Source organism: Ailuropoda melanoleuca, chromosome 16 (genome assembly GCF_002007445.2).
Source record: "Ailuropoda melanoleuca isolate Jingjing chromosome 16, ASM200744v2, whole genome shotgun sequence".
In the NCBI taxonomy this organism is placed as follows: domain Eukaryota; kingdom Metazoa; phylum Chordata; class Mammalia; order Carnivora; family Ursidae; genus Ailuropoda; species Ailuropoda melanoleuca.
The window spans coordinates 76,629,181-76,641,831 of record NC_048233.1 but is presented as its reverse complement, the minus strand read 5'-3'; the positions used below and the strand labels follow the sequence as shown (position 1 = coordinate 76,641,831).

Sequence of the window (12,651 nt, the reverse complement as noted above, 5' to 3'; positions counted from 1 at the left end):
AAATATAAAGTTTTCTGTTAGATACATAAGGATGGTATCAAGCAAGTAGTTGAATACACAAGTCTGGCATTCAAGAGGGAGATCTGGGATGGAAGTCTAAATGTGCAAGTCATCAGCATAGAGATGGTATTTAAAGCCACGGAAATCCGTTGATTTTAGTTTACTTTCAATATAACTTATAAAATGAAATTTTTCCTCTGAGCTTTAGTTGCCTAAATACAGGCACTTTTAGAGAACTCTCAGCCAATCAGAAATGATAGAGAAAAAAAAAGGCTTCCTGATCATCAATGATCTTTCACAAACATTCTCCTAGTGGAGGTTCCTAAAACTCAAGGCTAAAAGCTTTCCCTCCTTCATAATCTCCCTTTCATTACTACTTCTCCTTTCTCCTCTTTTCTCTTCTTCCCTCTGTTTCTATAGCAATACTAACTATAGCAATTAAAATAATATAATAAAAATATTTTAAAAAAGATAAAATACCTATATATAAATAAAATTTTACCTTAAAATGAAATTATAAGGAAAATACCTTTATGTTATTTAACTTCATTAGCTATATGTAAATTTCTGTTCATTTCCTCTTACTTTCTCATTGACTATTAAAATTAAAAATGCATATTTATACATAAAAAAACTATAGTAATTAACAGCAAGGATAAATTTGTGGCAAAGGTGGCAAGGCAAGTAGCTTATTGATGCTTATGCTATCAACAAAGAAATTCCTGACTCATTATCTACAGGATTTGTACTTTTTTAAAAAGATTTATTTATTTATTTGAGGAAGAGAGAGAGCATGAGAGCAGAGGGAAGGGCAGAGGGAAAAAAATCTTCAAGCAGACTCCCTATTGAGCAGGGAGCCTGGAATGGGGCTAACTCTCACAACCAATGAGATCATGAACTGAGCAGAAACCAAGAGCCAGAGATTTAACCCACTCAGCCACCCAGGTACCCCTATAGGATTCGTACTTTGAGAGATTTTCCGGTACAGGAGATGATCTTTAAATAAATCTTCCAAACTTTTATTATCAGAGTTTGAAGGTTGAACTTTATCCTCAAGGAGGCATACTCATGCAAAACCTCTCAAAGTGGCTTTGGATGGGTTCATCTGCCACACTCCAAGCTTCAGTCACCAGATCTGTAGGAAGATAGTCTTGATTATATTTATGCTCAGAGACAGACTCATTGCCCACTCTCACAGGGACTGGCTGCTGTTGTCAACACTCATTCATCAACAGTACCTGAACTAGAATGTAAATCTAATGAGATACATGAAAAATATAAATCAAAACACCAAAGTGCTTATTCTAGTCACTAGTCAATACTTTTCACTCCAGAGAGGAAAATCTCTATAGGAAGCCAAATTACCATGCAAAGTTTGCTTAATAGAGCTAGAATTCAAGAAGTGATAGCCGAAACATTTCTCCCAACCCAAAAGTGTACATGCTATGCTAGGCAACCAAGCAATCCTATCCACTAGTCAGTGAAACAGTTCCTTGCATTTCCCTTTTTGGATGAAATATTATAATGTTAGCTATGTTTTTTTCTGTCAGCTTTTTTCGAATGTATGATCTTATCCATGAGGTGTTGATTTTTATAATATAACTCTCAGGATCGGAAAAAAATTGTCCCAAATTCACCAACCAAGAATTAGGGAAATGCCCATGGACTTATATTACGAATGTATATGAAACTAAGAATATGGACAAATATTGAGAAACATGATAAACAGAGAAGAAAGATATTAAAGTACATAAAAATTGTGGATCAATACAATGAATATATTTGTTATAACTAAATTATACTATTTGAATAGAAGGTCATGAGTTATCTCCTTCTACATGCTTAAGAGTCAAAAAAAGGGCCAATTTTTAAAGATGTTACAAAGGGAAGACAAGCACCAAATAGAGGCTTAATTAGTTGGTGTGTGTGCTCCTGTGGGATCATCAGTTTCTTGTAGTGACTTTGGGCTATTCACAGTTTAGCCAGAAAAGATAAGATCCAGATTTGATAGTGTCAAACCTGATTTGCCAACAAAATACATCAGGCAAGTTTAGGGGACATTTTACAAGACAGGTCAGAAACATGGGAAGGAGAAACACAAACCAGAATAATGTAGAAATTAGGGAGGTACAGTTATAGACGCAACAGAAGTTGACTCAGAAGCTGCTGTGCACAGAGCAGAAGGGAGGAGTGGGCTTATCTTCCCACAAATACAAGTGTAATTGATATTGTGGCACTTTGTGATATTGACCCAAAATGAAATGGGTCTGTGTTCTGTGATCATTCTACCTATGTCTCCAAACTCCCTACTGGGAGAGGATTCAATTGTCCATGTTGGGATGAAAACATATTCTCTTTTCTGTCAATCCAATTTTATTAAACTGTTACAGAATTAGAAGTTGGAGTCCTCTTTTTTCCCATTGCAAGTCACAGTTTGTTGCACCATAACTTCCTCATGGCTTTTTTCACTTCTGCATTTCTCAGAGTGTAAATCAAAGGGTTGAGCACAGGTGTCCCAATAGTGTAAAACACAGCCACCATCTTGTCCACTGGAAATGTAGTTACGGCGAGTATATGTGAATATACATGGGACAAAGAATAAGATAACCAACGATAATGTGGGATGTGCAGGTAGAGAGGGCTTTCTTTCTTCCTTCTGCACTCTGGTTATTCAGAGAATGTAAGATGAAAATATAAGAGGTAAGCAGGACTATGAAACTTACCATGCAGATAGCCCCGCTATTAAAAACTATGAGTAAATTGATTCTATAAGTGTCCATGCATGCAAGTTTCAGCAAAGGTGTCATGTCACAGAAATAATGATCAATAACATTGGGTCCACAGAATGGTAGTTTCAAAGCCAGGAAAATCTGTGAAGAAGAATGGATACAAGATACCACCCAGGCGACATTCAACATTGTACCACAGACTTGCTGGCTCATGATGGTTGTGTACCGCAGGGGCTTACAAATGGCCACATAGCGATCAAAGGACAGGAAGACAAGCACCAAGACCTCCAAACACCCAAAGAAATGTACTGCAAAAATCTGGGTCATGCACTCATTGTAGGAAGATGACTTTCTTCTCAGATACAGAATCTACTATCAACCTAGGAGCAGTGGTTGTTGAGAAACAGGCATCAGAAAAGGATAAGTGGAAAAGGAAGAAGTACATGGGGCTCCCAAGTGTCCGGCTGTATCGTACAGTCATCATAATAAGTAAATTTGCCATCAGAGTTGCAAGGTAGAGAAACAAGAAGACCACAAACACAACTTTCTCCTTTAGCACATTCTGTGTCAACCCAAATAGAATGAACTCATTCACACTGCTATTCAATTCCATGGTTACAGTGAATGTAAATTGTTCATCTGCAGAGAAAATTAGGGAAATAGTGACCTGGCAGTAGCGGTGAAATTAGATTCAGAATTACACTTTCATAGTTCTAATTCCATCAACACATAAACCAATGACTTTTAGGTTTTCATATATTATAATCACTTGGGAAATTTGTTTTGTTTTGTTTCATTTTAATTTTTTGATGCTGATGTGCATGCGTTAACTGTGAGCATTAACTGAAGGTCTTCCTATGTGGACCGAGATTTTCAGAGGTAACAAAGCTCTCAAGCAATGGTGAGCTCTGTCGAATTCTGAGAACTAAGGACTTTGCTGTATGATCTTGATCAGATCACTTTAATGTCTTGAAGCTTTTTCTTCATTTGACAATTAGACACTCTAATAGATACACAATTAAGTATATAGTTATGTGTGTGTGTGGATATAATGTATATTAAGCTCAATTGGTGAAAAATTATATCCCTATGTAATTTTAATATATAAACACTAGGAGATTCTCTCTTAAAAAAAACACATTTCTTGATTTGGACACCAGTTTGCACCTATTATTCCTGAACTCTTGAATATCTTGCTTCAATTATGCTTGAAGAAGAAATTACTTCTGCCAATTCAGGTTCCTGGTGGCCATAATTTTATCTTCTATTACTTCAGTTTAAGAAATTACTACAATTTATCTTTATTCTGTCTACAAAATTTCTGTACCTTTTAATATTGATGTCAAATGATTTAGAATATATTTGAGTATGAGTTTTGAGAAACTCTTTTTTTTCTGATAAATCATCAATCCTTCACTGAATCAATAACACCATCAAATCAGTCACCAATATGTACTAAGTACATACTCACATCTGCAATCTGTGTAACGAGGCATAGAAATATGTCCTCAACTTCTTTACAACAATTTGGAGGGATAACATTCCTCTAGATAAGATCATTAATTACATAAGAATTACACAGAACTCTATGTAACAATACCAAGTGAATTTTGGATCCAAATGTACAAAGGTCCCTTGTTAACAAATTGGCTGGTCAGTGAAGTTTCAAAAATGAGAAAATGAAGTAAGGGCTTTAAATATGTTTAAGTGAAGTTTCCAACATAGTTCTCTTAAACTCAAGTTTTCCATAAGTTTATACTGACTTTCCCTAAGTAAAATATACATTTTAAAAATACTGACTCAAATCAACCATTTACTCCAAATAAAATTCCATATCTAAATAAAACTTAAAATTTATTTGCCATCCAGCTTAAATAATATTAGTACAGTATGATAAACTAGAGATGTTATAACTACAAGCTCTGATGGGCAGTTCCAATGATCTCTGACAGCNTCAAAAATGAGAAAATGAAGTAAGGGCTTTAAATATGTTTAAGTGAAGTTTCCAACATAGTTCTCTTAAACTCAAGTTTTCCATAAGTTTATACTGACTTTCCCTAAGTAAAATATACATTTTAAAAATACTGACTCAAATCAACCATTTACTCCAAATAAAATTCCATATCTAAATAAAACTTAAAATTTATTTGCCATCCAGCTTAAATAATATTAGTACATTATGATAAACTAGAGATGTTATAACTACAAGCTCTGATGGGCAGCTCCAATGATCTCTGACAGCTATAGAAAATAAAAAAATAATAATGATTACTTTGTTTTAAACATTAGATTCTTAGGGTACTGGGTGGCTCATTCAGTTAATTGGCCAGCTCTTGGTTTCATCTCAGGTCTTGATCTCATGGGTCTTGGTATTAAGCCCACCACCACCCCCTCATCTGGCTCCATGTCCAGCAGAAGTATGCTTGGATATTCTCTCCCTCTGCCCCTTCCCCCACTTCTTCTCTCATTCTCAAAAAAATAAATAAAACCTTAAAACAAAAAAGGAACATTCGATTCCTAAAATGCGATGGAACCAAAGGGAAGAAGTACTTGGTTGTGAAGACAGAAGCAGTTAGGTGAGAAGAGTCAGTAAAATATAATAGAGGAAGGAACATACATAGCTTCAGTTTAACATAGAGATGATCTCCATAGAAACTATATTCTCATTAAATTAGAAGGTAGTAACAGAGAAATTTGGGGGCAGATAATAGACAACCATGAAAGCCAGGTGATGTAGTTCTATTTTGTTTTATTTTAAATAAGAAAGAAAAGATTTGGGGGCATTAAGACAAGAAAGTAGCACTTAAAAGATGTATACATTATGTGCAATCAATACCACCACTCAGATTTCTATCACTGAATTCAGTCATCATTTGCTGATATGCCCGAACTGTCTTATCTCCCTGATTTAGGGGGACATAGCAGTAATAGAGGACGCTTTTTTCCTTTCTTAATCCTTAATTTTTACTTTTACCTGTTGAAATGTTACAGTTCAAATTATATTGGTACCAATAATCTTCCCTTGATTTTCCCAGGTCAAGGGTTATGCCTCTACCTCTTACATTAATGTGCTTTATTATATATATATTATATATTATATATATATAATATATATATATAATATATACAAACAATACACAATTGAATAAGGTGATCATAGATTATATATTATTATTCTTCCATAATCTTCAAATGTCATTCAAACAAAATTTCTCTTTCGTTATTTCATTTGACCTGCACATTTTCTTACAAGGTAGGTGCATCCTTTTGCTTTCTGTTCAGAGAAATCTATCTACAGAGTTTTACCTGTGATATATAAAGTTTCTCTGAGTGCAGGCTAGAACTAGAATGGGATGCTACCAGCTAGCATCTCTCTCTAGCATTCACCCTCCCCAGCATATAAACATCAAATCCCTATCATCATGTAGATTGCATCCAAGAGAAGACAAATCCTGAGCCATCAGAGAAGGATGCCAACTGATACCTTAACTCTCATTCCTGACTCCAAAAATCAGGTTCTGTAAACTGCATGGTGAGTTAAGGGGAAACCTGGATACCCAAATAAATAACAGTGAAGAGGAAGACAGAGCAAAGACAGAATAGAGTCAGAGCAGAGGAGAGGAGAGTGAGAATGAGCAGACACCAGGGAGAGATGTGTTAGGGAATAAGATACGAAAGGCATACAAAAGAAGAGAGGTGAGCTAAAAATGGTGAAGAGGGTCATTTGGTCCAAGTTTTCATCAGAGAGTTCAGCTTCTTTCTTCCTGACCCACAACACGATCCCTCACCTCAAAACCAGACAGAAGTTGCAGTTGTGGGTCATGAGCAAGGGGTTAACAAAGGTCTTAAGATCCCAAGTGTGTAGAAAGTGCACTCCTCTCTTGTACTCCATCCCAGAAACATCACCACTGACCTAACACTTTTCAAATCAGGGGACTCCCCAAGATAGAAACTTCTGCCACGTTGGCCTCAATGCCATGCTGANACAGAAGTTGCAGTTGTGGGTCATGAGCAAGGGGTTAACAAAGGTCTTAAGATCCCAAGTGTGTAGAAAGTGGCCTCCTCTCTTGTAATCCATCCCAGAAACATCACCACTGACCTAACACTTTTCAAATCAGGGACTCCCCAAGATAGAAACTTCTGCCACGTTGGCCTCAATGCCATGCTGAAGTTTCTTGCTCTACCCACCCCTACATTAAGCAGAGGTGATTTGAAAGGTAGGAAAGCTTTGTGCTGAGGCCAGGAAAGGCTTGGGAGCTCTGGACCACCTCAACCTTTCATGTGTAGAAACAGTGTGCAGGAACATCATCATTTGTTAGAAGACACTCTGAGTATACATTCCATCAGATCAGTCTTGCAGAGGCAAGGTGAAGAAATTATCTCAGACAGACTGAAAACTTACCTCTTTGCTTATGATGAAATAGATGATTTCCAATATAGTAAAATTTTTTCATATCTTCAACTTCAATTTACTTAGAAGGTAAGTCATAGTAAGCCTGAATAAAACATGCAAACTATACTTCATTGAGATTTATCATTGTTTTTATCACAAGAGGTGATGGGATGTAGAGATTTATGGAGAAGAGGGACTCTGCATGTGGCAATACATTACACAGTTCCTCCCCAGAAGCACTAAGTCAGACAAAAACAACAAGGTCTAGATTGGAGCAAGGGAGATGGTCATGAAAAAGAGAAATTTAATTCAGATACTCAAAACTTTATGGAGGAACCTTATCCCTGCACTCTGAGAGAGAAATGCCTCTGAAGCTGTCTCTCTTCCCAGACATGCTCTTTTGGAAAGCACAGGAGGTAACTGATGCCTTCTAACAGCATTGTATATTTATAGCAATTACCACACAAGTTAAACAAAATGCCTAAGGCATCCTTCCAGCCTCAGGACCTCCAGGAAAACCATTCCTCCCAGCCCAGTCCCAAAGGATGTCCAATGTGCTACCCTGTTCAGATAGTCCATGGGCAAACACATGCTTTGGGGCCAATTAGTTAGCTTCAACTCACTGTGAAATGAAGGAGACAAAATCTGTTCACTTCTCCGTAGGCTTTGCTTAAGCCCATCTCTTGGAGAAGCATGAAAGTTGTTGAAGCCAGGTTATGGCTCAGATAGATGAAGTAGACAGGTAGACAGACATAAGAACTGGACACACCATTATCTGCTATTTGATGTTAAGCAAGTTTCTCACATTCTTTAATTCCCAATTTTCTCTTATGAAAGGTCAACTGGTAATAAGCTTTCTTTTTTTTCTCTTTCTTTCTTTCTTTCTTTCTTTCTTTCTTTCTTTCTGTACCTTTTTTAGAGAGAAAGAGTGCACAGGAGCTGAGGGGAAAGGCTGAGGGGGAAAGAGAAGATCAAGCAGGCTCCATGCCCAGCGCAGAGGCCCACAGAGTGCTCAGTCTCATGACACTGAGATCACAACCTGAGCTGAAATTAAGATCAGACACTCAACTGACTGAGCCAAGCAGGCACCTGAATTATTTCTGTATATTAACATTAATGCTCAGTTCTCCCATTCCTAATCTTACCTATATTCCTAGGTCAATGTAGAGAGGAAGAGAGGAGAAAAAAAAAGGAAATATTTTTTGAACATAGGTCTTCTGCATTTTCTTTTTATTTTTATAGATACATCACCTTCTTGGAGTGCCTAGGTGGCTCAGTCAGTTAAGCCTCTGACTCCTGACAATGGCTCAGTTCATGGTCTCAGGGTCATGAGATCCAGCCCTGTGTAGGGCTCTGCACTCAGCACAGAGTCTGCTTGTTCATTTCTCTCTGCTCTTCCCCCTGCTTGGTTTCTCTCTCCTCCCTCTTAAATAAATAAATAAATAAATAAATAAATAAATAAATAAAATGAGTAAATGAATAAAATATTTAAAAAAAGATATGTGCCTTTTCACTTATCAGAGAGAAAGTTGCTTGTGAATGGTTATAAGCTATTAAAGATGATGTAGATTGCATTACAGCTTACTTTCACATGGCAAAACATGTTATTACCCAGCACTCTGGTCCAAGAATCATCTGCCAGGTGTGCCACTGTCTGCTAGACACGTTGAATGGGAGCAAGGTGAGCCATGCAGGGTACAGGGGAAGGACAGAAGGTGGAGACAAGAATGGAGGTGAGAGGATCCCACAAAAGATTGCACGATGTTTTGCATTCTCGGGAAAGGTCTACTGGTAACCAACAAGCCCTAGTATCTCATAGAAACATCTAAGAGAAAATTACACCCTGACACCTGGCCACTTTTATTACAAATGGACTGGAAGAATCCTCAAGAAGGAGTTCGGTGTGCCAGTTAAGGTCTTAGAAACCAGCTTCCCCATCAATTAAATGGGAATATGAAGACCTTATCTATCAAATATTTCTGGAATGAAGCATGAGAGACTATGGACTCTGAGAAACAAACTGAGGGCTTCAGAGGGGAGGGGGTGGGGGAATGGGATAGGCTGGAGATGGGTAGCAAGGAGGGCGCGTATTGCATGGTGCACTGGGTGTTATACGCAACTAATGAAGCATCAAACTTTACATCAAAAACAAGGGATGTACTGTATGGTGACTAACATAATAAAAAAAATTTTTTTAAATATTTCTGTAAATCTTAAAATATACAACATAGGAAAAGAATGAATCCTTGGCTCAGAGAAAGCACAGAAGAAATGTTTATGTGTCTTTATTAATCCTAATTTAACATGAAGTATTGAGAATCAGAGAAGTGAAATACCTCACAAAGTTCCCACACCTAATTACTAACAGAACTGAGCCTAGAATCCACATCTCTTAAGTGTAAGTCTAAATCTCCTTTACATTCATATGATGTGCACAGTAATGTCATAAGATTTCTTGGCCTGGAAAACAAGAACAGGGAATGAATGAACCCTGCATTAAACTTCCCAATCCAAAAGCCCTAAGTGAACTCCTTAAATCTGAAGGAATGATTAAGCTCCTCGGTTCTGTTGGGAAAAATTTGGAGGGTGGTTTCCAAGGAGATCCTGAAGTGGCCACATGCCAAAAGCCGAGTCAATGATCACCTGAAGTTTCTTCAATCTCTGAGTCAAATGGCCTTTAGTGCTCATTAAATTTCTTGTAGACCAAAGGACTGGATGACATCTGGATTCCAGGTTCTGCCAAAGCAATGCCAGGATTTGCTGAATACACTTGACTATGCTCATTCCATCATGGAAACTGTGGAAATAGAACAAATGCCAACTGAGGTTTGTACTAGTTTGAGCCACCTCTTTCTTCATCTTAGCATCAATCAGGCCCCTGATTTAAACTCTGCTTATTTAAAGTTGTATCTTACAAATGTAAGGTTTCCAATGAATAATTCAGAAACTCTGGCTAGATAAACCCAACTAATACAATGCAAATTGGAGGCAATACATGATTTTTTAATTAATATGTTATGTTAGTCACCATACAGGCAATAAATGATTTTAATGGGATCAGAAATACTTTAATATTAAAAGTCAGATCACTGAGAGCAAGATTTGTTGTTGCAGGGAATGAAAGAAGGGATAGAGAGTGAAGAATGAGAAAGTGCATAGAGAACAATGGCTTAATTTTCTATTTGAATTTGTGTGTGTGTGTGTGTGTGTGTGTATGTGTATATATATATATATATATATATATATTACCATTACCAAGATCTAATATCAGTAATACCTACATTCCTTTGCCAAAGTTGACACGTCAGTGTGTTGATGTTCAAGATAGACTTAAATGTGAATATGGGAAGATATCTCATTTATTCACTTATTCAACAGATATTTACTGAACTCCTACATTAGGCTGTTCTAAATGATTATGATACATCATGAATCAAAAAGAGAAAAAAAAATTCCCTGCCTCACCTAGAGCTTATAGTCCATGAGAGGAGACTGACCAAAAAATTAAAAATAAGAAAACTGAATAAATTATATCAGCTATCAGAAAGTAATAACATTTTTTGAAAATTTTTAAAAATAAATATGAGTAGATGGGTAACTGGAGTCATGAAATCCAAGGTGTGATTGCTCTTCTTCAGAACATAGTCATATGATACAGAGACACCTACAACTCAGGTTCTGAGAATGCTTGATCTCTTCCACACTTGAGTCCCGACTGTTGTCTTCATCAATTATGGAGATCAGCGCCCAATGCATAAACTTCTTTCACTTGAAATAGTGAGAGTTTCTATTTCTAATCTCTAAGATATTTTTGTCATTACTCCACAAAGAATTACCAAAGCAGGGGATGAGTGGCAAGAGTTCTGATGGGTAATTTCTCTTTACAATTTTTTATTGAATCTTAGATTTTAAGTAAACATAATCTCCAACTCTTTTTAATTTACTATGAAGATACTGGATTACCAAACCAAAGTTGACAAGTGATCTAAGTGTGAAAATATTTTCATGACTGTACATTACTGGGTTTTGTGTTTTTGTTTTCAGTTTTGATGTTTGGTTTTTGTTTTTGTGGGGTTTTGTTTGTTTGTTTTTGTTTTGTTTTGTTTTTCCATTACATTAGCTCCTATGAAAGAGGCCCAAACACACAAGGCTTTTCTCTAGAAAATTTGACTTTTACTCTTCACAATTTTTTTAAAAATTTAATGTTTCATTTGTCACTACAAACCATTAGTCTGTTCCACACTTTCTTTATGGCATTTTTCATTTCCCTATTCCTGAAAGTGTAAATCAAAGGATTGAGCAAAGGAGTTAGGATGGTGTAGAATATAGCCACCATTTTGTCAAAGGAGAAAGCAGATGGGGGTCGTGCATACACAAATATGCAGGGGATAAAGAACAAAACCACAATAGCAATGTGAGATCCGCAGGTGGAGAGAGCTTTCCGCTGCCCTTCAGGACTATGGGTTCTCAGAGAGAGCAAGACAACAACATAGGAGACAAGCAACAAAGAGAAGATTATGATGCAGATAGACCCACTGTTGGCGACCACCAAAAGGCCAAAGATGTGAGTGTCAGTGCAGGCAAGCTCCAGTAATGGGTACAAATCACACATGAAGTGATCAATGACATTGGGGCCACAGAAGGGCAGCTGGAAAGTAAAGAGAATTTGTATCATGGAATGCAGAAATCCCCCATCCAGGCTATACCCATCAGAATGCCGCAGAGTCTCCAGTTCATGATGGTTGTGTAGTGGAGGGGCTTACAAATGGCCACATAGCGGTCATAGGCCATGGCTGTGAGGACAATGACCTCCACCCCAGCAAAGAAGTGTTCGGCAAAGAGCTGGGTCATGCAACCTCCAAAGGAGATGGTTTTCCTCTCATAGAGGGAATCCACAAGCATCTTGGGGGCAATGACAGTGGAGAAGCAAGCATCCAGGAAGGACAGGAAAGCCAAGAAGAAGTACATGGGGGAGCCCAGGAGTGCTGGGCTGCTGGTGATGGTCACCACAATTAGCAAGTTGCCCCCCACAGTTGCTATGTAGCCAAACAAAAATACAACAAACACTATTTTCTGAACATTAGAATTCTGTGAAAGCCCCAGGAGGACAAACTCAGTTACAAAGCTTTGGTTTTGCATGGTTTCCAAGGAAAATCTCAAAGCTGCCAGAAGGAACATGTAGAGTCTACAATTATGGGAAAGAAAAATTTGTCTCAGGCCAGTGTAAAGTGATACAGTAGTCATTAAGAAGTTGGTGCGTCCACATGAAAAATTATCTTCTGTGTTTCTAGTGTCACTAAGAACACAAAATTCAAATTTTGTTGAAGGTGTAGTGGGAGGTCAGGCCGAATTGAAGAGCAGAAAAAGTATTATTAAATACTTTAAAATAGCCAGAGATCCAATAAAAGGGAATGGAGGTATCCACCTGTGGAGAAATACTTTATCTCAACTGCCAACTCTAGTCACTTAATGGCTTCCTGGAGTGAACTGCTGAGAAGGGTTCTGAGGAAAGGAGCATTACAATGGAGT

General features: G+C 37.4%; 1 protein-coding gene and 1 pseudogene across 1 annotated transcript; both read right to left on the bottom strand.

Moving 5' to 3' along the window:
* Positions 1 to 2,427: 2,427 nt before the first annotated feature.
* Positions 2,428 to 3,342, bottom strand: LOC100470148 (annotated as a pseudogene).
* Positions 3,343 to 11,329: 7,987 nt separating this feature from the next.
* Positions 11,330 to 12,261, bottom strand: LOC100471403 (olfactory receptor 4C15). The gene is given in 2 exon segments (XM_034645999.1): positions 11,330 to 11,817; positions 11,820 to 12,261. Coding segments are annotated over 2 exon segments (930 nt in total).
* Between the last annotated feature and the right edge of the window lie 390 nt (positions 12,262 to 12,651).